General features: G+C 42.4%; 1 protein-coding gene across 3 annotated transcripts in view; it reads left to right on the top strand.

Moving 5' to 3' along the window:
* Positions 1 to 24,646, top strand: part of CYTH2 (cytohesin 2) — a 33,511-nt gene extending 8,865 nt beyond the window's left edge. The window contains exons 2-12 of one of the 3 annotated variants that reach the window (XM_069949014.1): positions 5,121 to 5,268; positions 5,797 to 5,863; positions 6,282 to 6,400; positions 7,332 to 7,412; positions 9,216 to 9,328; positions 10,187 to 10,335; positions 11,187 to 11,298; positions 14,615 to 14,691; positions 14,774 to 14,845; positions 14,932 to 15,086; positions 21,522 to 24,646. In XM_069949014.1, the coding sequence (XP_069805115.1) occupies positions 5,121 to 5,268; positions 5,797 to 5,863; positions 6,282 to 6,400; positions 7,332 to 7,412; positions 9,216 to 9,328; positions 10,187 to 10,335; positions 11,187 to 11,298; positions 14,615 to 14,691; positions 14,774 to 14,845; positions 14,932 to 15,086; positions 21,522 to 21,627 (1,199 nt within the window). In that variant the 3' untranslated portion in view covers positions 21,628 to 24,646. Of the gene's footprint in view, positions 1 to 5,120; positions 5,269 to 5,796; positions 5,864 to 6,281; positions 6,401 to 7,331; positions 7,413 to 9,215; positions 9,329 to 10,186; positions 10,336 to 11,186; positions 11,300 to 14,612; positions 14,692 to 14,773; positions 14,846 to 14,931; positions 15,087 to 21,521 lie in introns of all 3 variants that reach the window. The other 2 variants (XM_069949015.1, XM_069949016.1) reach the window with 2 other exon arrangements.
* Positions 24,647 to 25,203: the final 557 nt, after the last annotated feature.

Genomic DNA, 25,203 nt, shown 5'->3' with positions numbered 1-25,203 from the left:
CCGTCAGGTCATATGAGGTCCTACCCCCGTCAGGTCATATGAGGTCCTACCCCCGTAAGGTCATATGAGGTCCTACCCCCGTCAGGTCATATGAGGTCCTACCCCCGTCAGGTCATATGAGGTCTACCCCCGTCAGGTCATATGAGGTCCTACCCCCGTCAGGTCATATGAGGTCCTACCCCGTCAGGCTGGCCACTTTCCTGATGGAGAGGATTCTTATTGGCAGAATAAGAATTGGTAGTATGAGTATCAGAATACAATTTTAACCTCAAATCGTGCCATTTTTCTTCATTTCTTTTCTTCACATGTTTGGGCTCTAACTGTTTCCCTGTTTTTTTCTGATGTTTTCACGTTTTGCTATTTATAGATGTGGCATGAAGGTTTTCCCCTTTTTACAGACTTCATCCCTGGTTTCCCTGTCTGAAGTCCTTTCCCACACTGTGCGCTTCCTTGTGTCACGTTGCGCACACTTTCCTATCTGCTGCCTGCATGCTATAGAGCCGCAGAACCTGCTTCCTAAAGTAAACTTATCACTGAGCTCGCCTGTCCCATGTGTAACAGAGCAGGAGGAGCTGAGTAGATTTATTATTCATAGGCTTGGGAGTACAAGGGGTGGTGCTTCTCAGTGATGGACAGCTGTCAATCAGTACGGAATTGGTTGCATCACATGAGTGTGGCCAGCTTCTCTGTAACATGCACATGGATCAGACATCATGTTGGATGTGACAGCTTCTCCATAAGCGGGCCATTGACTAGCTAGTAACCGTTCTCCCAGTGGCCTGTCTTGCTTTTGTCAGTAGGGTCAGGACGCAAAGCAGCTGCTTGACACTTCTCATGCATGAAGAAAGGATTTAGCATGTCAGGCTATGTTCACTCTATAGTCCATTGTGTATTTTGTTGCAGAAATCTGAGGCTGACCATTGGGTTTCTGCTGCATATCGGCTGTGATTGTGTGTCTGGCAGCGTGTCCCACGAGGATTAGCTCTGATTCAGTAGGGTAATCCTCTGTAATGCGTAGAATGCTACTTATTTCTGCAGCAGTTGCATGTGGCGGAGCCCTCAGAAACACTTTATATGCATTGGATAAATATTGGCAGATTTCACAAGCATTTTGGCATAGACCTGTATAAAATGGGACCTGTGTGAACAGGGCCTTAGGTTACAAGGTTTTTAAATGGTGAAACCTGTATGTAACATGCTGATTTTACAGTCACAGTTTTAAATTAGGCATCCAGTGCCAGGAGGATGTGCAGAGGGGCCACTCCTGGCTTTTGCGTCATTAGAAGAAACAACAGCATTAAAATTGTGATTCTGGTCTAAGTGTAAAACGTTAGATCCTTAAAGTCTATTGCTGGCTGCCCTACTGGTGTGCCCAAAGGCAGAGATACCCCATAGACTGTGCAAGCTGCTGATATACACTTGTATGCTGTCTGTTTTTAGTGCCCCATTGTACTGCTCATGCTCCTGCATTCCACTCGGAGCAGGTGGCGGGCCTTTTTTTTTTTTTTTTTTAAATAAATGACATTTGCCTTAGGCTACATTCACGTTTTCTGCACTTCTGTAATTGCAAATCCAAATTTAGGGCCTATTGGGGTTTATTAGCCCCTGGCCCATATCACATTACTTTTGACATGGAGATGGTGCAGTCATGTAGCAAACAGCTTCCTTTGTATAGTACCGTACTACCCATCACCTTTTCATCCCTGCATACAGCACCGAAAATATCTCACCTGCTTAGTCTCTCTGACCTATGCGCTGTGTTGGCAGCCAGAAACATGTGTGAGTGACCTCTCAGAAATCTATGCCTGGAGGTGGATGGTGTTTATGGTGGCTGCTATGGTTACTTGGTCACTTAGGCAGTGGTCTGTGACGGCTGGTACCCTCTGTATAGATGGGCACTCGTCTGTGACGGCTGGTACCCTCTGTATAGATGGGCACTCGTCTGTGACTGCTGGTACCCTCTGTATAGATGGACACTCGTCTGTGACGGCTGGTACCCTCTGTATAGATGGGCACTCGTCTGTGACGGCTGGTACCCTCTGTATAGATGGGCACTCGTCTGTGACGGCTGGTACCCTCTGTATAGATGGGCACTGGTCTGTGACGGCTGGTACCCTCTGTATAGATGGGCACTCGTCTGTGACAGCTGGTACCCTCTGTATAGATGGGCACTCGTCTTTGACAGCTGGTACCCTCTGTATAGATGGACACTCGTCTGTGACGGCTGGTACCCTCTGTATAGATGGGCACTCGTCTGTGACGGCTGGTACCCTCTGTATAGATGGGCACTCGTCTGTGACGGCTGGTACCCTCTGTATAGATGGGCACTCGTCTGTGACGGCTGGTACCCTCTGTATAGATGGGCACTCGTCTGTGACGGCTGGTACCCTATGTATAGATGGGCACTCGTCTGTGACGGCTGGTACCCTCTGTATAGATGGGCACTGTTGTGTGACAGGTCAGAGCTGTGTTGGCAGCACAAGGGGCATCTACACAATATTATGTTTCTTTTCTTGTCATAGCTTATTGATCTATATAATATCCAGTCTCTCCTCCAGTTTGTGTGATGGCAGGATTACAGAACAGATCACAAGGTACAGACATTTCAGGCCAGACAATCCCTTTCCACATGATACAGACTGTGGCAGGCATGTATCCCTGGTATCTGAACTATCTACAGCTAATTTGCCTCTGGAGCTTGCGGTTATCCAGTCACCGTCTTGTACACAATGGCTTCTCTTATGCAGATCTCACACTTGCCAAATGTCAGCAGGATAATCGGCCCGCAGTTTGGCTTCTATCCTGAAATTTGGTGGCACTTTTATGTAATGCTGTCAGATTGCCATAACACCGTTTACAGATCTGCTGACAGCTTACAGGTCTGTATTGGTACAAGGCCTCTATCTTATATAAGAGGGAAAATGGAACGGTACATTTCAGTTTTACATGGCTTCAGTAACACAGGCAAAGCTATAAATGTATCATCCACTGATCAGTGCCCAGGGGGCTATGGGTATCTCCATGTGACAGCAGAGAAGAAAGGAACATAAATGCCAGGGGTAGGGGTAGACGCCTATACTCCTATGAGCAGAGTCGGCTCAACCTGCTTGGGGGGGGGGTATCGGTTCCATGGTTGAATTCTAACACCTGATCCTTTTGTTCTCGAGAGATGCTGTCACCAGAGTTGTCTTGGCAATGGCTTGTTTCCCCTCCCTTCATATACAGTACATGCCTGGGTGAGCCAAGTGTGTGCGTGTGCGCTTGAAGTGTCCTTTGCCCAAGTTTTCCTCTTGCTATGACTTTTATGAGAACACACCTCAGGCCATGGTCATGATTTGCCAACACCTTGCACATATACTGTGCCAGCACCCCTTTCTGACAGGGTGCCGATGGATACGTGCAGCATGGAAGCAAAAGTGACTTATGTAATTCTCAAAAGAATGTGTGTTACATGGAAGAATCTCTGGCTCTTCCCTGGGAGACATAATAGTGTGAGAGACTGACTTCCTGAGTTTTCTTCGTCCTGGATGTGGTTCACATAGTGAGTAACATAGGTTTCACTGTGTCCCTACTACTGTGCCTTATTCCCTTCAAGGTGATATAGGGTGATCATGGACAGAAGATAGAGAGTCATAGAAATCTTATGTCTCATCATCTACTTCTGGGGAACAGATACCAGTATGTCTGTAACCAGTAAGATTGCAGCCAGTGACCGAGAACTATACATGCACTTGTCTATGAGATCCGATAGGCCTGAGTACTTTCTCCTGCTGTCATGTTACCACTATGGTTGGTTGTATAAGGTGGCGCCTGAGATGTCTGTAAGTATAGAGAATAGTTGTATGCAGGACAGAATATGACATTGTAACCGTGGCTATGAGTGAGGAAGAGAATTGGGCTTTAAACCTGAATATATTATCAAATAAGACTTTGTTTTACTGTATAATGAGAATTATACAATGACCGGGCCTCTTATAGAGGGGATATATTACAATAAAAGCCTTTTTCTCATAACACGAAGGACACAATGACTTCTGTGTTTTCCATACCAGCTGCAGAATATTTCTATCTATATACAAAGAGCCGGTTCTTGGCTGTCTAATAAATAGTCATATATCTCGGCTGGAGCTGTTAGAATGGATGCTGTGGCCCCGCATCCACTTAACAATGCAGATTCAGTGTGTAATAATGGCGACACGCAGGAGCATGAATACATAGTATTGTGAGTATGAGCGAACAAGTCAGTGTCTTACCCTATCATACTGAGCTGCTGGGATACTTATGCTCCTCTGTTCACACTATTCTTTCAGTGTATCCGTTGTCACGTCTGGCCATTCATTTCCTTTGCATCATTATGTGCTAGATACCAACCCTATAATACATGGACTGGCCAGTTCTGCGAGAAAGTGATCCACTTTTACCCTGACAGGGCATATGGATTGGAGTTGTCCTGAAGAGCTCACCCCTGGTAATGGGATCTACTTTGTCAGTTAGTTCTCCAGATCCCCTAGGAGTTCCTCCATTTTGCAAAAGGCCAAGCGGATACATCACGTAACAATTGTCATTGGAATTTAAGTGGATTTAAGTACAGGGTATACATCAGCCAGGCAACATGCACAGACCACCATGTACCTGATCTGTGTCCATTCAGTTCAGAGGATGGACCTAGTTCTAGTGAATATGTTCAGTCAATGTCTGCACTTATACTGTAATTTTGTGGGACTCCAAAGTGCAGGCAGCTCATAAAATTATAGCAGTCACTTGAAAATAGACTGAATGTGGTCACTGAGACTATATTTGGTCTGCAGAACTGAATGGGCACAGCTTGGGTACATGGTGCTATGTCTGGGTCCTGTTCTGCTGGAGAACATCTACCTTACTAATGCTGGGGCCACTGTCATACCCATACAACACCTGTCCAGCAGTGCTCCCCACCATGCATAGAGAGTGGGGACTTGGGGAAGGGGTTGTTGGAAGGTCAAAACTGAGATTGTTGACCATACATTTACAGTGAATTTAGTGTTTCTTGTTAATGTTCATTTTCTATTCTTTGCCTATAAGAGCGTAGCTGCTAAACACAATAGATGCTGAGAATGTTTGCTTTGTTGCTTCCTCTTTAGTTCCCGCCGACCTGACTCCAGAAGAACGTATTGAGCTGGAGAACATCCGCCGGAGGAAACAGGAACTGCTGGAAGAAATCCAGAGGCTGCGAGATGAGCTGAGCGAGGCTATGAATGAGGTGGAAGGCCTGGAGGCCAATGAAGGAAGGTATGAACGATGATGCAGGTTTGCTGGTGGCACGTGTCACATCTTACTCCCTCTCTCTGCTTGCAGGCTATTGCTTACCTATGAATGTGTGAGTATGTGTCTAACAGTATTACAAATAAGATAGATGAATGGAAATGAAAAGTGTGGCGTGCACCCTGGTTTTACATGAGATGTACTTTATTTTAGTGCCTTTCAATACTTCTCATGGGGATTGAATGTGACAAGTACATACTGTATATGTTTCCCTAAAATCTTTGTCATGAAGGGTTTAAACAAGCAGTCCTGACAGAACCACCACCTACTCTTAGTGCTTTGCACAACATTGTAAGTTGAGTCCCTGTGCTGGTCATATACACTACTGAAAACGGGTGGAATTTCTTAATGTTTCCATCACAAAACCTTTGCATTCTTTGTTATTTCTCACCTGTAAATGACAAGGGGGTTCTGTCATGTTTTCATGCCTTCATGTGTGTTTCATTGGTTACTATGAATAATATCATCGTTTTTGGCTTTTCTTTTTTTACACAGCAAAACTTTGCAAAGAAACCGAAAAATAGGAATGGGAAGAAAGAAGTTTAATATGGACCCTAAAAAGGTATAACATTACTTTCCAATGTGTTCATTCCTTAAAGCTTTGTAATCTGGTTTAGCACCTGGAGCACTACAGTACAAGAAGCTGCATAGTCCCAAGCAGGGCTGGACAAAATCCAGGAGCCTGTACGTCTGTAAATATTATTGCCAGCACCTGCCTATGCCCCCTACCCCCCAAGTTTAGGACAACTTACCCCTCCAGATAGAGAACACATGAACCCAGGGCTGTGCCAGTCTCATCCTCCACTGCCTAAGATTATGTAGTATACCCAACACCTGGTCCTGTCCCCATGAGCCAAGTACTAAATTAATTGACTTTGCCTTACTTTTCCAGCTGTTTTCCTATTTATGTCTATATACATTGTTTTCTGACTACATGTTTTATATGTTTTTTTGCCATTTATTTTGGTTCCTACTTTTAGGGCATCGTCTATCTCCAGGAAAATGAGTTACTAAGAAACACTCCGGAAGACATAGCGCGCTTCTTGTACAAAGGAGAAGGACTGAATAAGACTGCTATTGGGGACTACTTAGGAGAGAGGTAAACCTGAGCTTTACAGCTATTTGAGGAAAACAAATCAATTGTGATCTGATGTAGTTGTATATGTTCTAGAATGGGGAACTTGCATTGCAGTTTGAATAGTAAACACAGACAAACAAAGACAATAGGGGCGCTGGATAGCGCAGTATCTTCTTAGCCATAGGATCAAATGTAGTAGCAAAAAGAATCACTAACCTTGCATAGTTGATGGTGGCAGATGTTGAAGAATATGAGATATGTCTGTGATCCAGCAAAAAGCACACGTCACTGTGCCATTGCTCCGAACAACAAGAACCGACCGCAAACATACAATCACTCACTTGATCTCTGTGCAGGATCCAGAGATTGGTTTCGTGATATATAAACACTGTTTATTTCAGGCAAACATAAAATCACAAGCAACGCGTTTCCATGCAGTTACGACGTCTTCATCAGGCTTAAATGATACTCATTTTTATTACTTGAGCCTGATGAAGACGCCAGGACGTTGTCTGTTTATATATAAGTGATCGTATGGTTGCGGTCTGTTATCGTTGCAGTTTGAAGAAATGTCTTGGTTTCAAGGGCACTTCTCATATAATGTTAACTGCAGATCACTATAGTGGAATGGTTCCTCATCTGCTCCTAAAAGGGTGCTCCCAGCTCCAGAAGTTATTCCTTATTCACATGGTAGGAATAATAAGCTGATAGGTTGGGGTTCAACTGCTGTGACCCACACAATATTCTGAGAACAGAGGAAATTTGTCCCCTGAATGAAGCGCAGTACATGCAAGAGGACAGCTCTCCATTAATTCTCTGGGATTTCTGAACATTGGCATGCACTTTTCGTGTTTGGAATACCCCTTTGGTATCTTATACTTTATTGGTTATCAGTTCATTTGCATTGGTTTAAAACTCACATACAAACTGTATTTTTCCTTATGTTCTGCAGGGAGGATTTTAATATTTCTGTCCTTCATGCCTTTGTGGATCTCCATGAGTTTACAGATTTGAACCTGGTTCAGGCGCTCAGGTCAGTCACCTTGCTTACTTGGAGCTCTTGCACAGACACTAATGCAGAACCACAGACCTTTCTTTTGTTGTTGACTGTGCAAAGAAACAGGAAGGTTACTATAAAAGAGGAAGCAGTCATTTCTACCACAGAACAAGCAAAAGTTTTATCCAGGGAGCTGTACAATGGGAGCTTTCCCCTAGTAGTGACCATCTGTCTGAAGTTACTGATCTAACCCTAGATATGTAGTACACAGGCTTGTCATATATTGGATTTCTTTTAGTGTCAGAGGGATTGTGCTCCTGCATTGCTTGCATGTTCTAATAGATGAATTTTATATGTTCTGGTTCTAAATTGCCTTTAGTAGAGATTAGAGAACCTAACACCTTTTAATTTATTTTTCTTTGTATCTTAAGAGCTCATGGCCCTTCTCTCTAATCTGTATAGAGCTGTAATAGAACATGACACAGATTCATCAAAGTGTGTAAAATAGACACTGGTGTAAGCTGTCCATAAAAGCGGAGCTGTGATTGGTTGCTATGTGCAGTTTACTCACTTTGACAAATCTGTGTCTAAATAGGGTTATGAAAAAAAAGATTAGATGGCAATTCTAGACGCAGACGTTTGTGAAACATGGTATTGTAAACCCAATAACAACAAAGTTCCATATGCAGATGTAGCCATGGTTAACATGATATCTGATGCAACAGTTGTGTCAGGAAGGTATGTTGACGGAGTTGTATCACAAAAGAAACTAGGTCTGTACTGGTGCATTATGTAAAATGAAACCTTTTTCCAATGTACAAGCATTTCTTAAAGCAAATGTACATAGTTACATAGTTAATACGGTTGAAAAAAGACACATGTCAATCAAGTTCAACCAAGGAGGGGATGGATGCAGGGAAGGGGGATATACAAGGAGGGAATAGATGCAGGGAAGGGGGATATACAAGACTGGGTTGGCTGCAGGGAAGGGGAATATACAAGGAGGGGATGGATACAGGGAAGGGGACGGATGATAGGTTCTATACATATGCATTAATGTTATTTTGTTCTAAGAACTTGTCTAAGCCTGTTTTGAAGCAATCCACTGTTTTGTACCATCAGGTACATTTGCTTTAAGCGTTACTTATGAATAGAACCGGTGCCAAGGTCCTTTTACCTGTTAGAGTAGGTTCACACTACGGAATCCACGTGGATAAGTTCCAGCGGATTCAGTCGCTCGTACCCGACACCATTCTATGTCCGCCTTCCTCCGAAAGAACTGACATGTCTATTATTTCTGCAACAGCCGAATCGGGCCGGCCATAGAATGGTGTCTATGGAGCTGCCGCAAACTGGTATGAGCAACGGAATCCGCCAGAACTTATTCGCGCGGATTCCATAGTGTGAACCTACCCTTACTGAGCTCTGGAGGCAGTCTGGCCTGTTACCAGGGAGAGGAAACCCCCGTCCCTCTATGATACGGCTGCACTGGTTTCAGCCTACATGGCACCCAATGTCACTGCTTTATGGAACCAGGCAATCTCCTCATTGCCAGATAGTATAATTCTCTGATCTTTAATGATCTCATAGGGGAAACGTGTGTTGTAAGTTTTATTGGGTCTTACAACCAGACCATCTCTCTGACTTTTATTTCTTTAGTTGTTGTTTGCAAAAATTTAACTCTTTATCTTTGGTGTTTATGATGATGTAAATGATTTGTGTGTGTTGTCTTTTATAAATCTATTATTAATCAATATACAATATTATATATTGCACACAATAAATATTTAAGACTAATAACATTTATCAGAACCTCACTATAACTTTTGACATGTTTAGGCAGTTTCTGTGGAGTTTCCGTCTGCCAGGAGAAGCCCAGAAGATTGACCGTATGATGGAGGCATTTGCTCAGAGATACTGTATGTGTAATCCTGGGGTGTTTCAGTCCACAGGTATGGAAGTTGCAAGTATCTTAATTTTTTTCCCCATATAAGTATATGTAAAAAAAATAAATCTTATTAGAATTTCTTTGCAAGGTTAGATGCTGAGGTCAGAGCAGAATTGTTTATGAGCAGTGTCCCTCCTAAGCCCCATCAGTACTTTGTAACTCTCCTCTGAGGCCGGGTTCACATTACTATTGTACCGGTCAAAAAGGAATGCCGCTGCACACATGTATGGACGGGCAGAGGCCCCTATAATGTTAGTGGCCTGAATGTAATCAGCTAGTGACTATATTCGGGTCCTTCCCTAAATAAATACATGTTTTACACAGACTCATGTAAAGGATGCTGTGCTTTTAATTCTCTAACATATAAGTTCAAAAAACGACCCAAAGGTTGCATCTGGGTGACTATGTTCGGCCTCTAAAGAAGGTTTGTTTCTATAAATTCATCCCTTTGTCTCTGTCAGATGGGGGAAAAAAGTTAAATTGGTGCACTGGTTGCTCGCACACCTGTAACCCCCGTGGGGTTGAGCGAAATGTTATCCTGTTTTGTACGTTCATTCATTTTGTCAGCAGTCAGGCCTCCACAATATGGATTAGCACCTGTATGTTTCTAGGTAGTTCTACAAATATCTATTCTATACAAGAAAAGAATCACATAATTAAACGCAAACCAGTGAAACATAAAAACAAAATGCGGTTTGAACCCAACCATGGAAGTAAGGTATAACCACACTCCCAGTAACATGGCAGAAACCACTACATGTACAGGCAACTGAGGAATAGTTTACAATCCAGATTTGGGAGAACAAAGCTTTTGTTTACCTACCTTTTACAAGGGTTTTTTTCTCTTTAAATATATTTACAGACACTTGCTACGTGTTGTCTTTTGCGGTGATCATGTTGAACACTAGTCTGCATAATCCTAATGTTCGAGACAAGCCAAGTGTAGAAAGATTCATCTCTATGAACAGGGGCATTAATGATGGAGGTGACCTTCCTGAGGAACTGCTGCGGGTAAGAGACTTATGGCAATAAACCTGCTTATTATAAACAAAAAAGAAAAAATTTACTCTTCATGTATCAAACTAATGAAATACTCTAATGAATTACTCTTTCTGTAAAATGCACGGACCTCCTATAAATCAATACCATCCTTTGTCCTCAGCTGATCCCTGTATGGCGAGCGTTTAGACGTCCTTTGCCTTAAAGCTTAAAAGAATACGGTCATTAGTTAGTTTAGGGATATACAGAATAAAAATCCATTTCTTTAAGAGGATGCGTTATCTCTCCTGATAAGCCATTTTCTTGTCTGCTCCACAAAATAACAATGCTGATGTGCCTATGTTATTCCTTGTGAAAATGTATACATTGCAAATGGGCATTATCCTTCCACTCCCTTTGTGAATATGTGGGCACCAACACAGTGACGCTGTCAAACATGCATTCGTCCATTTATATGATTCCAGGAGAAAATGTAAAATACAATATTTAATAGATCAATAGATGTCGCATTGCCTATTTAGGCTTAATAAAGGCTTATCTGCAGCAGCTATTATGCTGTGTAACTCAATATAAATAGCCAAGCACTGCATCTTCTGTGTAGTATTCAATTTGCACAGATGCAATCTCTGCCTTTCTTTCCCTTTTCCATTAGTGTTGGGATGGGGAACCTTGGACCCCACTGATGTTGCACAAACTACCATACCATCATGCCTGAACTGCCAAAGCTTTAATGTTCATAGATGCAACAGCAGTCGGTTCCCCATCCCTGCATGAAGGGGTAGTATAGTTGGCCTACCTTGTAACCATAAGTTAAGCCTTGTCAGTCAAGTTCCTGCTTTCATTTTTTTCCCCCTTTCTTACAGAACTTGTATGATAGTATCAGAAACGAGCCATTTAAAATCCCAGAGGACGATGGGAATGACCTCACACACACCTTCTTCAATCCCGATCGAGAAGGCTGGCTTCTTAAATTGGGTAAGACAGGTCTCTATGCTCAGTGCAATAAACACTTCATCTGGATACAATCTGCTTTTTCTGTATTCTTCCTTTCTTCTTTTGCTATCCCGCCACATCCCTCTGGAGCCATGTAACATGAGATACGTTCAGCATTCTTCATCTGAAGGTGCTGCCGTTTACTGAGTGAGCTTATAAGACCCATTATTTACTGGGGAAAAGATAAACTAGGGAGCATCATAATGCCTTCTTAAAAGAAGTGTTTTACTGCTGCTGTGAAATAAGTTATACATGATCAATCCATCTGTGGGTCAATGTGTATATATATCAGTTGATAATACAACATAAAATCACATGTCAATGAAAAAAAAATTAGTTTATTTAGAAATTTACTTTTCGCCAATTTTTGGTAGGTACAGTGCAGCACAGATGGATAGTATATTAGACACAATGAATTTGCCTTCCTTGAGGGCTGAGTGGAGGAGAGTGGTTAGTGCTGTATAAAAACATGCCAATGTATGTGCATATATATATTGACTACCCAGCCCACAGATGACTCATTTAAAGGAAGTGCAGACACGAGGAATATGCATTGTGGATCCACAGTAATTTACAATGAATGAGGAGACTGTTTTGAAACCCCATCCACATGTGCTGTGATGAAAATCTGCATGAAAAGGGAAACATGCTGAGGTTTGACATGCTCCTTATGCAGAAAACCTGCAGATCTTTAAAGCAACTCTGTAACCACAATCAGACCCCCCCTCCCCCAAATCACTTGTACCTTCGGATAGCTGCTTTTAATCCAAGATCTGTCCTGTGGTCCGTTTGGTCCGTACTCCCGTTTGGCATGGGGCTTCAAGTTTAAAAGTATTTTTTTAGTACAATAACACAATAACTGCATCACCTGCCGAACGGACCACAGGAAAGATCTTGGATTAAAAGCAGCTATCCGAAGGTACAAGTGGTTTGGGGGGGGGGGGGGGGGGGGGCAGATTGTAGGTACAGTGTCGCTTTAACATGGATTGTCTCGGCACTTGTAAAGGGGATTAAAGTCTATGGAGTCCAGCCAGTGCAGGGACCATGGCATTCATGGCTCATAGACTAATTTTTTTCATATACAATTTCGGAATGCAAAGTATGGCTGTGTGGCTGAGGCCTTAATCTGACGCAAAATCTGCACATAACATATTCTGATGTGAAATTGTGGCAAGATCCCCAGTAGAACAATTTTGCCACACCTAGCCGCCTGCTGGTCCAGCTAAAAAATAGCATTTTTTTGTTATGAGGTTTGTGATAATATTATTTTTCTATTTTTGTTTGATCAGTACATTACTTGTATGTGTTAGGGAACACACATGACACATGGCTCCTGACAGTCAAGTCTTTGCCAGGTTTCCTTGCTTTTAGTATTGAATGCGCTGAAAATGCTCTTTGCCTAGAGGATGTGTATGAACCTTGGTTTCCACCTTTTGTTTATGTAACTTATTTTTCCTTTTCTCTTTCTCCTCACTTGCCTGCCTGCCTGCCCTCTCTTTCCCCTCATCATGTACTCCTCTTTCTTTGTCTTTGCCCCCACTTTCTTTTTTTTTTCTATACCTTTTGTGTGCTCGGCCGCTGATGACATTTGCTCTACGTCTTCTCACAATAACTCCACAGGAGGTAGGTGGAGCTCAGCGTTTATTCTTCCGTCGTCATAGATCTGTGTGTAGACAAACGTACAACAATCATTGAGTGATTATGTTTTTTTTGTTTTTTGTTTTTTTTATTTACACCTAACAGGGAGTCTATCGTTCCAACTAAGCCTGTAATATGAGAGCAGCCTCTTCCAAAGTGATGACTGATAATTTACCTTGTGTTTAATATCATTGGGAACAACCAGACTTTTGGTCGCTGTACATACAGAGATTAAAAATTATCACTAAAGTTGACAAATCTACTTCAGGTCATATAAGGAAAATACTACAGAACCGTATTGTTAAGAGCAAAGTTGTTCAGTGGTCATCACATTACAGAAGCTTATTACAGGTGGCCTCACCAAGTGTCATTTCAGGTCAACAGACATTTAGGCAGGGACCTTCAGCTGTAATACTGATGAAAAAATATGTCTATAATAACCCCGTATGAGTGTGCAAAAAACGGGCTGTAATTTTTAAGTAGCAGCGGCAGCAAGACAGGGCAGGTGCGGGAACTAGAATTCTGTGTGACTGCTTAGAATAAAAGCAGTGTACAGACAAAACATACAACATGACGTATTTTTGGTTAATGGAATAATGAAGGTTTTAACCCTTTTTAAGGCACAAAGAACAAATCTCTTACTTATCAGAGACATATTAGAAGTTTGGATCGATAGACGTCTGGCTGCTGAGATCCCTGCTAATCGCTAGAACCAAGGGGCAGCAGCATTCACCTGAGCACTGTGCTCTCTCTTCCACCTGCTTTCATCAGAAAGCTAAGCAAGTGGTGTATGGACTCAGTGAAAGTCTGTACATGTCTCTCTGATGTGTTAGAAGTTTGTTTAAAAGTTTAGATCCACTTTAATGGCCAGGCCACCATAGCCACTTACCCCTAACCACTGGGACAGTGTGGAGAACACCTGTCTATGTTTGACCAGTGCACGATGATAGTTGAGGACTCATAGTTGAGGACTCAAGGTCATTGGATGTCCCAGCGGTCAATCCTCCTGTACTTGGACAGTTCTTGTCTATGTTGTGGATTTGGTGGTATAACCCTTTTAATGCATTTCACTCGTACCATGACACCAAATGTTAAAGGGGAAAACGTGATAAGCAATACAGAACCTGATTTGGAACTAAGCAACTTCTAATATGGTTCTCTTGTGCATGGTCTATTATAGACAGAAATGCTAGTGTGCATGAGGCTAAACACTGTGAGGATGTCATTAAGCATAAGAAAAAGGCTGGAAACTGTGCCCGCATGGATATTATGTGCTTAGTTTCAGTGATGACTCCCTTTTAGCTTTGCACTCATTTTTATTATATTTTTGCCTCCATATGGACTAATTTCAGACCTCAATATCTTAATTCATTCTTGACAACAAATGACTAAATTAGTTGTTCACATTTCATTTCATAATGTCCTAGTCTCCTCTTAGGATTACCAATCAGTTATTGTGGCTTTTTACACCATCCGCTCATTGAGTGTAGAATTCACGATTATCAGTGTCGCTGCACTTGGTGTTTCTGTGGCTTCTCTTGGATGGTTGTCATGTCTGCTTGGTGAAACGCACTGGTATGGATTGCAGCTCTTTGTTTAAATATATATGTATACTAAGTCTCTTCTGCCATCCCCCCCACCCCTATATTACGTCTTACAGGTGGCCGGGTGAAAACATGGAAGCGGCGCTGGTTCATCTTGACTGACAACTGTCTGTATTACTTTGAATACACCACGGTAAGTTATGTTAATTCCCAGCTCCTTCGTGTCTAATTCTGAAGCTGTTTAAAATGCATTCTAATACATTGTTATTACTCAGGATAAAGAGCCAAGAGGGATAATCCCACTGGAGAACCTGAGTATTCGTGAAGTTGAAGATCCCAGGAAACCGGTATGTTGTGGTATATGTGAGCGGCAGGTTTTCAGTAATGTCAACAATATGCAGCTAATATATGGTGTTGTATGTGTCCCTTCCAGAACTGCTTTGAGCTTTATATACCAAACAATAAAGGACAGCTCATCAAAGCGTGCAAAACAGAGGCTGATGGGAGAGTAGTAGAAGGCAACCATAACGTCTACAGAATTTCTGCCCCAACTCCAGAAGAGAAGGAGGAATGGATCAAATCTATAAAGTAAGAACTTATACAGATAAACAAATGTGATCTCTATATGATCAATATGGGATTATAGTTACATAGTTAATACGGTTGAAAAAAGAAACATGTCCATCAAGTTCAACCAAGGAGGGGATGGATACAGGGAAGGGGGAGGGGTGATAAGTTCTATACATATGCATTTATATTATTTTGGTCTAAGAACTTGTCTAGGCCGGTTTTGAAGCCCTCTACTGTTTTTGCTGTGACCAGATCCTGTGGCAGACTGTTCCACAGATTCACAGTTCTCATTGTAAAGAAGGCTTGTCGCCTCCGGAGATTGAACCTTTTTTTCTCCAGGCGGAGGCAGTGCCCCCTTGTCCTTTGAGGGGGTTTAACCTGGAACATCTTTTCCCCATATTTCTTGTAGGGGCCATTTATATATTTAAATAAATTAATCATATCTCCCCTTAAACGTCTCTTCTCCAGACTAAACAAATGTAATTCTTTTAATCTCTCCTCATAACTAAGATGCTCCATTCCCCTTATTAGTTTAGTTGCCCGTCTTTGTACCCTCTCCAGCTCTAGAACATCCTTTTTATGAGTCTGGTTCCAAAACTGGACCAAAGCTTTATAGAGCGGTAATAATATATCCCTGTCCCGTGAGTCCATGCCTGTTTTAATGCATGACAATATCCTGCTTGCCTTAGAAGCAGCTGACTCACATTGTGTGCTGTTCTGTAGTCTATTATCTACAAGTACACCCAGATCCTTCTCTATCAGTGACTCTCCCAGAGTAACTCCCCCCAGGACATATGATGCATGTGGGTTATTAGTACCCAGGTGCATAACCATAATTTATCCACATTGAACCTCATTTGCCAAGTGGATGCCCAAACACTCAGTGTGTCTAAGGGTCCTATTCCACGGGCCGAGGAGGGCCCGATCAACGATGTTTACTGGGCCTATTCCACGCGGCGGTCCCGGCCTGTGATTGGCTGAGCGCTCCATCAGCTGACCGGCAATTCAGAAGATAAGAGCGCGCGGGACCCTGGGATGAAGACAGCGCGGAGAAGCCTGGACAGGTAATGTATTACTGCTGCTGTCTAATCGTCGGTCGCCCGCCGCGCACCGCTATTGAACCGTAGCGATGCGCGTTGGGCGAACGATGATTTTAGGTCTGGCCCTAAATGAACGATCAGCCGATGACACGATCATCGGCTGATCGTTCTCTTTATTTCACCAAACGATTATCGGCCGAACCGGGCCGATAAGGGGCCGATTTGGCCGATTATCATTACTGTGGAATAGGGCCCTAAGTCATCCTGTAACATCTGCACATCCTTCATAGACTGTACTGTACTACAAAGCTTGGTGGTCTCAATATCATTAATAAACAAGTTAAACAGAAGAGGGCCCAGTACTGACCCTTGGGGTAAACCACTTATTACCGGAGACCATTCAGAGTAGGAATCATTGACCACCACTCTCTGGGTACGATTATTAAGCCAGTTTTCAATCCAGTTACACATTAAACTTTCCAAACTGATAGACTTTAACTTACCCATCAGAGGTCCATGAGGAACTGTGTCAAACGCTTTAGCAATAAGCATAAGCATTCTTTGCTGTTTTATGTGAGGAACTTTCGCATTTAGGCCATGTTTGCACATGGCAAAACTCGGCTGTTGCTTGATATGACCGCGTCAAACAACGGCTGCTGTCTGATGTTCACCTGGCCAATCGGCCGGGTGATCATCACTTCATTTTAATTGGAATGCGGGCACATTTGGGTGGGCCCGCACACCTCTTAGTCATAGCAGACAATAAAAAGTAAGGCCAGGAGCTGTACTTTACATTGTGTGCAGTCTATTTTGTGTGGCCGCATAGAACACGGCCATAGTGTATACAGTGTGTATAAACTACAGACATTGTTCTTTAGAATCTAACGTTAAGCCACGCTGCAATCTGCAACAACGGTCGTTATTTATTGAAAATATACGTAGTGTGAACGTGGCCTTACACTGAATTCCATTTTAGCATTGGATTGGATTCCCTCTGCTTATTTTCACACACAGCCATAAAGCAAGGCTTATTTACACAATTGTTAGTGTGTGTACATGTAAATAAGCTCTCTCCTCTGCACATACCCAGTTCTAAAAAAAAAAAAAAAAAAAAATTGGACTGCATAGTGAATTAAAGGAGAAGTCCGGCGAAAATTATTTTTTTATATGTTATTACTTATGGAAAGTTATACAATTTTCTAATGTACATTAATTATGGGAAATGCTCATATACTGCTATTTCCCTTAATTTAGTGTATCAGGAAGTGTTAGAATTATCTCTGAAGCAGTGACGTCACGACCAACGGTGTAATTCCTATGGAGTGTCCAGCAGGGGGCGCTCTATATACAGAAGTCAATCAGTACCATTGACTTCTATATATAGTGCGCCCCTGCTGGACACTCCATAGGAATTACAGTGTATGTAATGTAATGCACTGTACTGTTGTGACTTTATGAATACATTTATGGAATACTTTGGGGAGCAAGTGTCCTTGCTCCCCAAAGTATCCCATAAATGTATTCAATGAATACATTTGCTGGGCACCGAGCAGGGAGGGAGAGAGGTGCCATCTACCTCCCCCCTCCCTGCTCGGTGCTGGGAACATATACAAAGCACTACTCCCCCATTATCTGCAGATAATGGGGGAGTAGTACCTGTGCTATCCCTATCACCACCCGTGCCGCCGCTCACACAGGGGCTGCTATTCATCGCGCCGCTGATTCCCCGCCGCCCGCAGCCCGCCCCCACCCCGGCCGGGGACACCAGGAAGCGCCGTGCTCCCGGCAGGGGTGGGGGTGGACTGACGCGGCCGGCATGAGCAGAGAGCGGCGAGCGAGCGGGCGGGTAGTTAGGGGCGGCGGGGAATCAGCGGCGCGATGAATAGAAGCCCCTGTGTGAGCGGCGGCGCGGGCGGTGATAAGATAGCACAGGTACTACTCCCCCATTATCTGCAGATAATGGGGGAGTAGTGCTTTGTATATGTTCCCAGCACCGAGCAGGGAGGGGGGAGGTAGATGGCACCTCTCTCCCTCCCTGCTCGGTGCCCAGCAAATGTATTCATTGAATACATTTATGGGATACTTTGGGGAGCAAGGACACTTGCTCCCCAAAGTATTCCATAAATGTATTCATAAAGTCACAACAGTACAGTGCATTACATTACATTACATACACTGTAATTCCTATGGAGTGTCCAGCAGGGGCGCACTATATATAGAAGTCAATGGTACTCATTGACTTCTATATATAGAGCGCCTCGTGCTGGACACTCCATAGGAATTACACCGTTGGTTGTGACGTCACTGCTTCAGAGATAATTCTAACACTTCCTGATACACTAAATTAAGGGAAATAGCAGTATATGAGCATTTCCCATAATTAACCCTTTGAGGACCAGGCCCAAAATGACCCAGTGGACCGCGCAAATTTTGATCTTAGTGTTTCCGTTTTTCCCTCCTCCCCTTCTAAGAGCTCTAGCACTTTCAGTTTTTTATCTACAGGCCATGTAAGGGCTTATTTGTTACAGGAATAGTTGTACTTTGTAATGGCGTCATTCATTTTACCATAACATGTATGATGGAATCCCAAATATATTATTTATGAAGATATAAATTGGTGAAATCGCAAAAAAGAATGCAATATGGTAACGTTTGGGGGGTTCCTGTGTCTACGTAATGCACTATATGGTAACAGCGACATGATACAATTATTCTATAGGTCAGTCTGAACACAACCATATGCAGGTTACACAGATTCTTTAATGTTATACATTTTTTTTAAATGAAATCCTTTTTTTTGGCAATTAATTATAAATAAAATGGGCCTATTGTGACGCTTATAACGTTTTTATTTTTTCACCTACGGGGCTGTATGGGGTGTCATTTTTTCCGCCATGATCTCTAGTTTTTATTAATACCATATTTGTGAAGATCGGACGTTTTGATCACTTTTTATTAATTTTTTTATATATATAATGTAACATAAAATTGGTAATCCGCGCACTTTTTTCCCTCTTTTCGTGTACGCCGTTTACCATTCGCAATGACGCTTGTTATATTTTAATAGATCGGACAATTACGCACGCTACGGTATATTATATGTTTATCTATTTATTTATTTTTATATGTTTTATTTATATAATGGGAAAGGGGGGTAATTTCAACTTTTATTGGGGAGGGGTTTTGGGGTTGTGTGTTAGTGTTTTTAACTTTTTTTTTTTTACACATTTGAAGTCCCTTTGGGGGACTTGTACATACATTAGTCTGATTTCTACACTGATGAATGCTATGCCATAGGCATAGCATTGATCAGTGTTATCGGCGATCTGCTCATTGAGCCTGCCTGTGCAGGCTTAGAGTAGCAGATCGCCGATCGGACCGCATGGAGGCAGGTGAGAGACCTCCTGCAGTCCGTTTTACCGATCGGGACCCCCGCAGTCACACTGCGGGGGTCCCGATCGGTAAGTGACAGGGGACTCCCCCTGTCACTTACACTTAAACGCCGCGGCGTTTAAGGGGTTAATGACACGCGGCAGCGCGATCGCTGCAGCGTGTCATTACCGGTGAGGTCCCGGCTGCTCACTGCAGCCGGCCCCCACCTGCTATGAAGCGCGCTCCGCTCCGGAGCACGCTTCATAGCGGGAGAAACACCCAGGGTGTACAGTTACGCCCTAGGTCGTCTGGGGACCGACTTCCATGGCGTAACTATACGCCCTGGGTCGTCTAGGGGTTAATGTACATTAGAAAATTGTATAACTTTCCATAAGTAATAACATATAAAAAAAATTTCGCCGGACTTCTCCTTTAAACCTTTTTCTGGTGCCGATTTTTATGTGAACGATACATGTAAATAAATAAATACTATACATTGTTGTGATTTTGCAGCGCTGTTATTGGCTGTATGAGTAAACTGCTTTTCTATCTTAAAAAAAAAAAGTGTGACCACTGGCCACATTCCAAGACTCTTCTCTTTTTTTTTTCTTCGTTTGTTTGCTTTACAGACTACTGCCACTTTAGCAGTTCTAAATTTATTTTTACTTTTTTGTCAAAGCCAGAAGTAGAAGCAGAAGTCTTGTTTTTTTTTTTTTTTTTTTTTTTATTTCCCCATTTGTCCTGCATTTACTTCTGCCTTTGGCTCTAAAAAAACTTAAAGTGTAAAACCACCATGTCACATATATCACATAGTGTAGTTTGCACAACTCTGTGATAATAGCATAAAACCGGTGATTGGCCCAGTCAGTGTTCTGCCCCGTCCTGTAGCCTTTGGCTGCTTATTAGCTTATTTTTAAAACCCAAACAACAATTAATTGTTAGTGTAGACCTGGCCATACGATTATTGAACCCTGTACCATGGGGCGTTGTCATACACTGTGTAAATCTGACAGATTTCCTTTAGAGAGCTCAGAGGTCATATGCCCTAGAGACAGTGGTCGGCCACAGCATGCAAGCCTCCTCCCTTCCCTAAGCCCAGCACATAAGTCATGCAGGACAGGAAGGGGTGGAGACGAGGAGGCATGCATGCCAGGCTGACACCTGAGCTGTGAGCAGCATAATACAGACCTGACAGATACTCTTAAAGTGTACCTCTCATCAAAGCCTATGCCGGATCAGTGTCAATTTCCTATCTGCATCTGGAAATTCGGGTCTTCATGGATCGAAACACACTATAAGACTGTAATGCATGCGACCCCCATTCTGATCCAGTGAGAGGGCATGCATTACAGTTTCACTGCATAGAATACCAACGCTGGTCTGGCAGCGACCGTCATCCGACCCCCAACTGATCATAGATATCCTGAGGATAGGCCATCAGTTTCTTGTGATCAGATCTGTCTACCTGACCATAGAGTTCAATTGCGGAATTCCGCCTCTTTTACTCCATGTGATTTGGCCCGTAGAAAAACATGGTCTCTTTCTTCAGTTTGGTTTTGCAACTTTGTTCCATTGAAGTTAATGGAGCCAAATTGTAATTCCACACACCAGGGGACAGGAGTGGCACTATTTTTGGTGGAAAAGTATGTCTTGTTTTTTTCGTCTTTTTTTTTTTCCCCCCTTTAACCCTGGGTAACCCCTTTAATATTCCTTATTTGCTCAGCTGTCAGATTGCAGTTACATCAGCTCATCATGCCTGGGGAAAAGCCATGTGGCCAGCCAGACATTTTGCTGTAACTACTTCTATTAGTAGTATTACATGAGAGATTCTCTGATTGGGCTTTTCTATTATGATTTAAAGGAAGGGTCTCAAGTCAATGGCTGATATTTTGACAAGAAAACCCGTCTAATTTCCTTATCCCCATTCCGCTGCACTAGAAATAACTATGCCATTTTGGTTGGAGTAATCTGTTGCTTGTTTTGCTTGTAGAAACCTCCCAAATGCACCCCAGCAAGTAACCTGCTTTGTTCCTTTGTCTAGGGCTGCAGTCAGTGTGGACCCCTTCTATGAGATGTTAGCTGCCAGGAAGAAAAGAATCTCTGTCAAGAAAAAACAGATGCAACAGCAGCAACAAGAACAGTCTTAAAGGACTTCAGTCTTCTTTGAAACTAGCCTTTTCTGGCCTGCAGCCACTTCTGCGCACTCCATTGCCAAATGAGGATGGTGACGATTGCCGCTGCTCATGAAGGGTAGCGTACGGAAACGAAGAACTTGTTTGCACTGGATGCCTAGTGTAGTCGCTAGAGCTGAACTTGATCTAACCTCTGTCATTTCAAGCCTGTACTCAGTGGAGATTATAGGAGTTTCCTTCACTGAATATGGCTGCATCGAGAACTCTGGTTGGATTTTGACTTTTATTTTTATTTTTTTTCCCCTCTTTTGTGTAGAAAATATTTTTGTTTAATTGAACTCTAAACCTATTATTAGACAAATATGTGGTGTGAAAAATGTGCATGAAAAGCAATATGACCCAAAACATTTCCGTTGCCACAGCACAAAGCCAGCTTCACATTTCTTCTATTACCACTTCCTTTTAACTACATTTCATATTTTGCTAATATTCTGCCGGATGGTCCACTATGGTTGGTGGGACTGCACCATAACTTGCCGCTTATGGGGTTTCACCATGACTGCTCACTCATTGGCTTTTTTTTTTTTTTTAAAGCAGACCCTTCTGGTAAAGCGTATTGGTTTGTGTCTGTATTCTGCATTAGTTCATTGCTGCTGGCAGCTTGTAGATCAAAGTAACTAGTCAATGTCCGGGATAACTGCACTGAAAAAGTAATACATGGAAATACCCCCAAAGTCTTGGTTGTAGACATATAGGCAATAACGAGCTATTGGTACTTTGTCATCTAGCCAGCAGCATAACGCAGACTGCACCGAGGATCACAAAGGTCACAGTGTCTGTTTTACCATCAATGCATTGGTCCTTAGCAAGGGCAAAGCAATTGAACGCTACACACTCTACCATGCTGAGCTTGATAGTCTCTTTCAGTCTTAGTCTTTATTTGAACACATCCTGTTTAACTAGCTTAGGGGCCACATATAGGGCCCCTTTTTCTGATTTACCTTAGTAGTTGTTCTGATATTAAGGTGAATCTGTCACTTAAGAAACAAGCATGAAAAAGTATATGGCCGAGCACGTCCTTCCCAAACTACATGTCAAATGTTTTTAAAGTGACAGTGCCCATTTATATATCTGGACATATATACAGCAGTATATCACCCTGACTACTGCCTCTGCAAATTCAACATATATTGTATAAGTTAATCCTCTGTTGCAGATACATAAGTCAGTGCTATGCAGTCACTTCTGCAGAGCGTTTACTGCAGGCTACAGTTTGTAGAGTACAGATTGCCCCAACTTTATTATTCTGATTGCAACCAATCATAGCCCTGCTTTCTTTATTCTAATGAGCTGTGATTGCTTTCTATGTGTCTAAGACAAAAATCAAATACACTTTAACCTCATACAGTACATGCTAATACAGCATGTTAGGGTGGAGTACCCCCAAAAGCCAGCATGGCCCTTTAAGAACAACATAGAGCGCGGTCCCTGGCATATGCGCCAGCGTTATCTGCAATAAAAAAGGAACATACGCAAGATTTCTGCAGACTGTCATAAAGCTGTTTTTTTCTCTTTTCTTTAGCAGAGCACTTCATTCTATTTATTTCTATATTCAGCAATATATGATCCAGTCTTCTCCAGTTTGCTTTTTGCTATGAGATATGGTAGTTTCAGCACAATACATTATTTTAGGTCTTTGCATTCCTTACCAATGCCTGCACCACAACTAGTGGCGACCACAGCTAGGGCTTGTCTGATAAACCCCTTGGTTCTAGGGTCTGGTTTTGTATTTACTAATGTTTATGGCAGTGAATCTTTGCCATAGGTAATTGCATATTACTTTCCCTATAGAAACTGAAGGCAGCTGTTTCTACCCTCTACTGTGTGGGATATAAAATGTCAGTACTTTTGTCTTTCCATGGGCAGAAGATAAGTATGTTCTTGAATTCTCATTGTGTATAAACAATGTGATTTCAGTTTGACTCACTAGAGGCATTAAACCTAAAGTCTATGTCCAGCTGCTGTGCACAATGTACTGTTCCCTGTTATCTGCCACTTCAGGCTTTGAGGATACAGACCAGCAATTGGCAGCATTAAAGGGATTATCTGAGGAGCAGAAAATGTCCTACCTCTTCTATTCCCCAGTGCTCCACTTTCTCCCACTGGCCATCCCAGGAAGTATACCTTACAAGAGTGTGATGGGTGCATGTCAGGAACATTGCATATGGGTATAACCCCACCCTTATGTGATGTTCATTAGCTGCCCAATGTTGCTGTGACATCGGGCATCGTTTTGTGTGCAGGCAAAGCAATGCACCTGAAATGCACCCATCCCTCTCTCATCTTGGAAGTTAAACCGCCGGTGGGAGGAAGTGGAGCATCTGGGACCTTTTCTGATCCCAAAATAATTCCTTTTTCCGGTTCTGGAAGACTTGCATTAGCAGCTATTTTCTTTGACTGCACTTTTTAGGTTTAGTGGCCCCTTAAGACAAAAGTATTTACCTGCCATAGATTTTAAATGCAAGACATGCCTCTAGCTTTAGACAGAAGGGTCCTTTTTTGCGGTTACTAGATTTTCTGGAGCATGTTGAAGCTACTTGTATGGCTATACCCATTGCTCCACAATGTTAATAGGGTAAGAAAACACTACAGTGAGATGAAGATGGCCATGCCTCATAACACTGACCATGCATGCATTTCTCCTGATCATGCGACAATCGAGAGCATTTGAAAGCACATCTTTTTTGGATATGTTTTAAGGGGCATTAACCAGGTTTCGTTTTTGTAATGTGACAAGATTGGCAGGTTGTAAAATTGTTGTGCCAAAGTGTGGGGTATGGTCTCCTGTCCCCCGCTGCACTGTGCCTGTCTGTTACATTATCTCCAAAAGCTGTGAAAATAATTTAGGACTGAATACCTCATCTTTGAAGGGGTAAGACTTGGTATTATGGGATTGAAATTTTGGTTTGTAATTTTTTTCTATTTAATATATTGTACACAAACGCGTTAATAAAAAAAATGGCAAATAGTAGTATGAGAACTTTATATGTGTTACTCAATTTATTTCTAATAGATTAGAAAGTGGAAGTCAGCACTAAGGTACTTACTTTTTTTTTATTGGTTTTCGTTTTCCATTCGTAAAACCACAATTTGACCACACTGTGTTAGTAAACCCTGAAGCTTTTCCGAGCAAACAGCTCCATCATCGAGAGTGCAGGCTCTTGTGCACAGGGGGTCACAGTGTGCACTAGACATAATTCAAGTAACAAAAAGAAAAAGTGTGAGTGGGTACAACCTCTGACAAAGCTATGGTTTCTCTACACTGATCATATAGCTTTGTACTTCATAGTGACTACACAAAACAGTCTAGTGTCATTAATGAATACACTACTTTTAAGCATAATTGTCATTAAGAATCTTTACCCAATCGGCAAGCAGTTGTTCCTGCCATGGGAAGATTGGTTAACCATTGATACAACCATGCCGGCAATTGTGACACCAATTGTCATGAGACTCATTTTTTCATAAAATATAAAAAATATTGTTTGGGAGGTAAAATGGGGGGGGGGAGGTATATATATTTTTTTTATC

The sequence above is a fragment of the Dendropsophus ebraccatus genome, chromosome 12 (genome assembly GCF_027789765.1).
Source record: "Dendropsophus ebraccatus isolate aDenEbr1 chromosome 12, aDenEbr1.pat, whole genome shotgun sequence".
NCBI classification, from domain to species: domain Eukaryota; kingdom Metazoa; phylum Chordata; class Amphibia; order Anura; family Hylidae; genus Dendropsophus; species Dendropsophus ebraccatus.
This window is presented reverse-complemented; position numbering and strand designations above follow the sequence as displayed.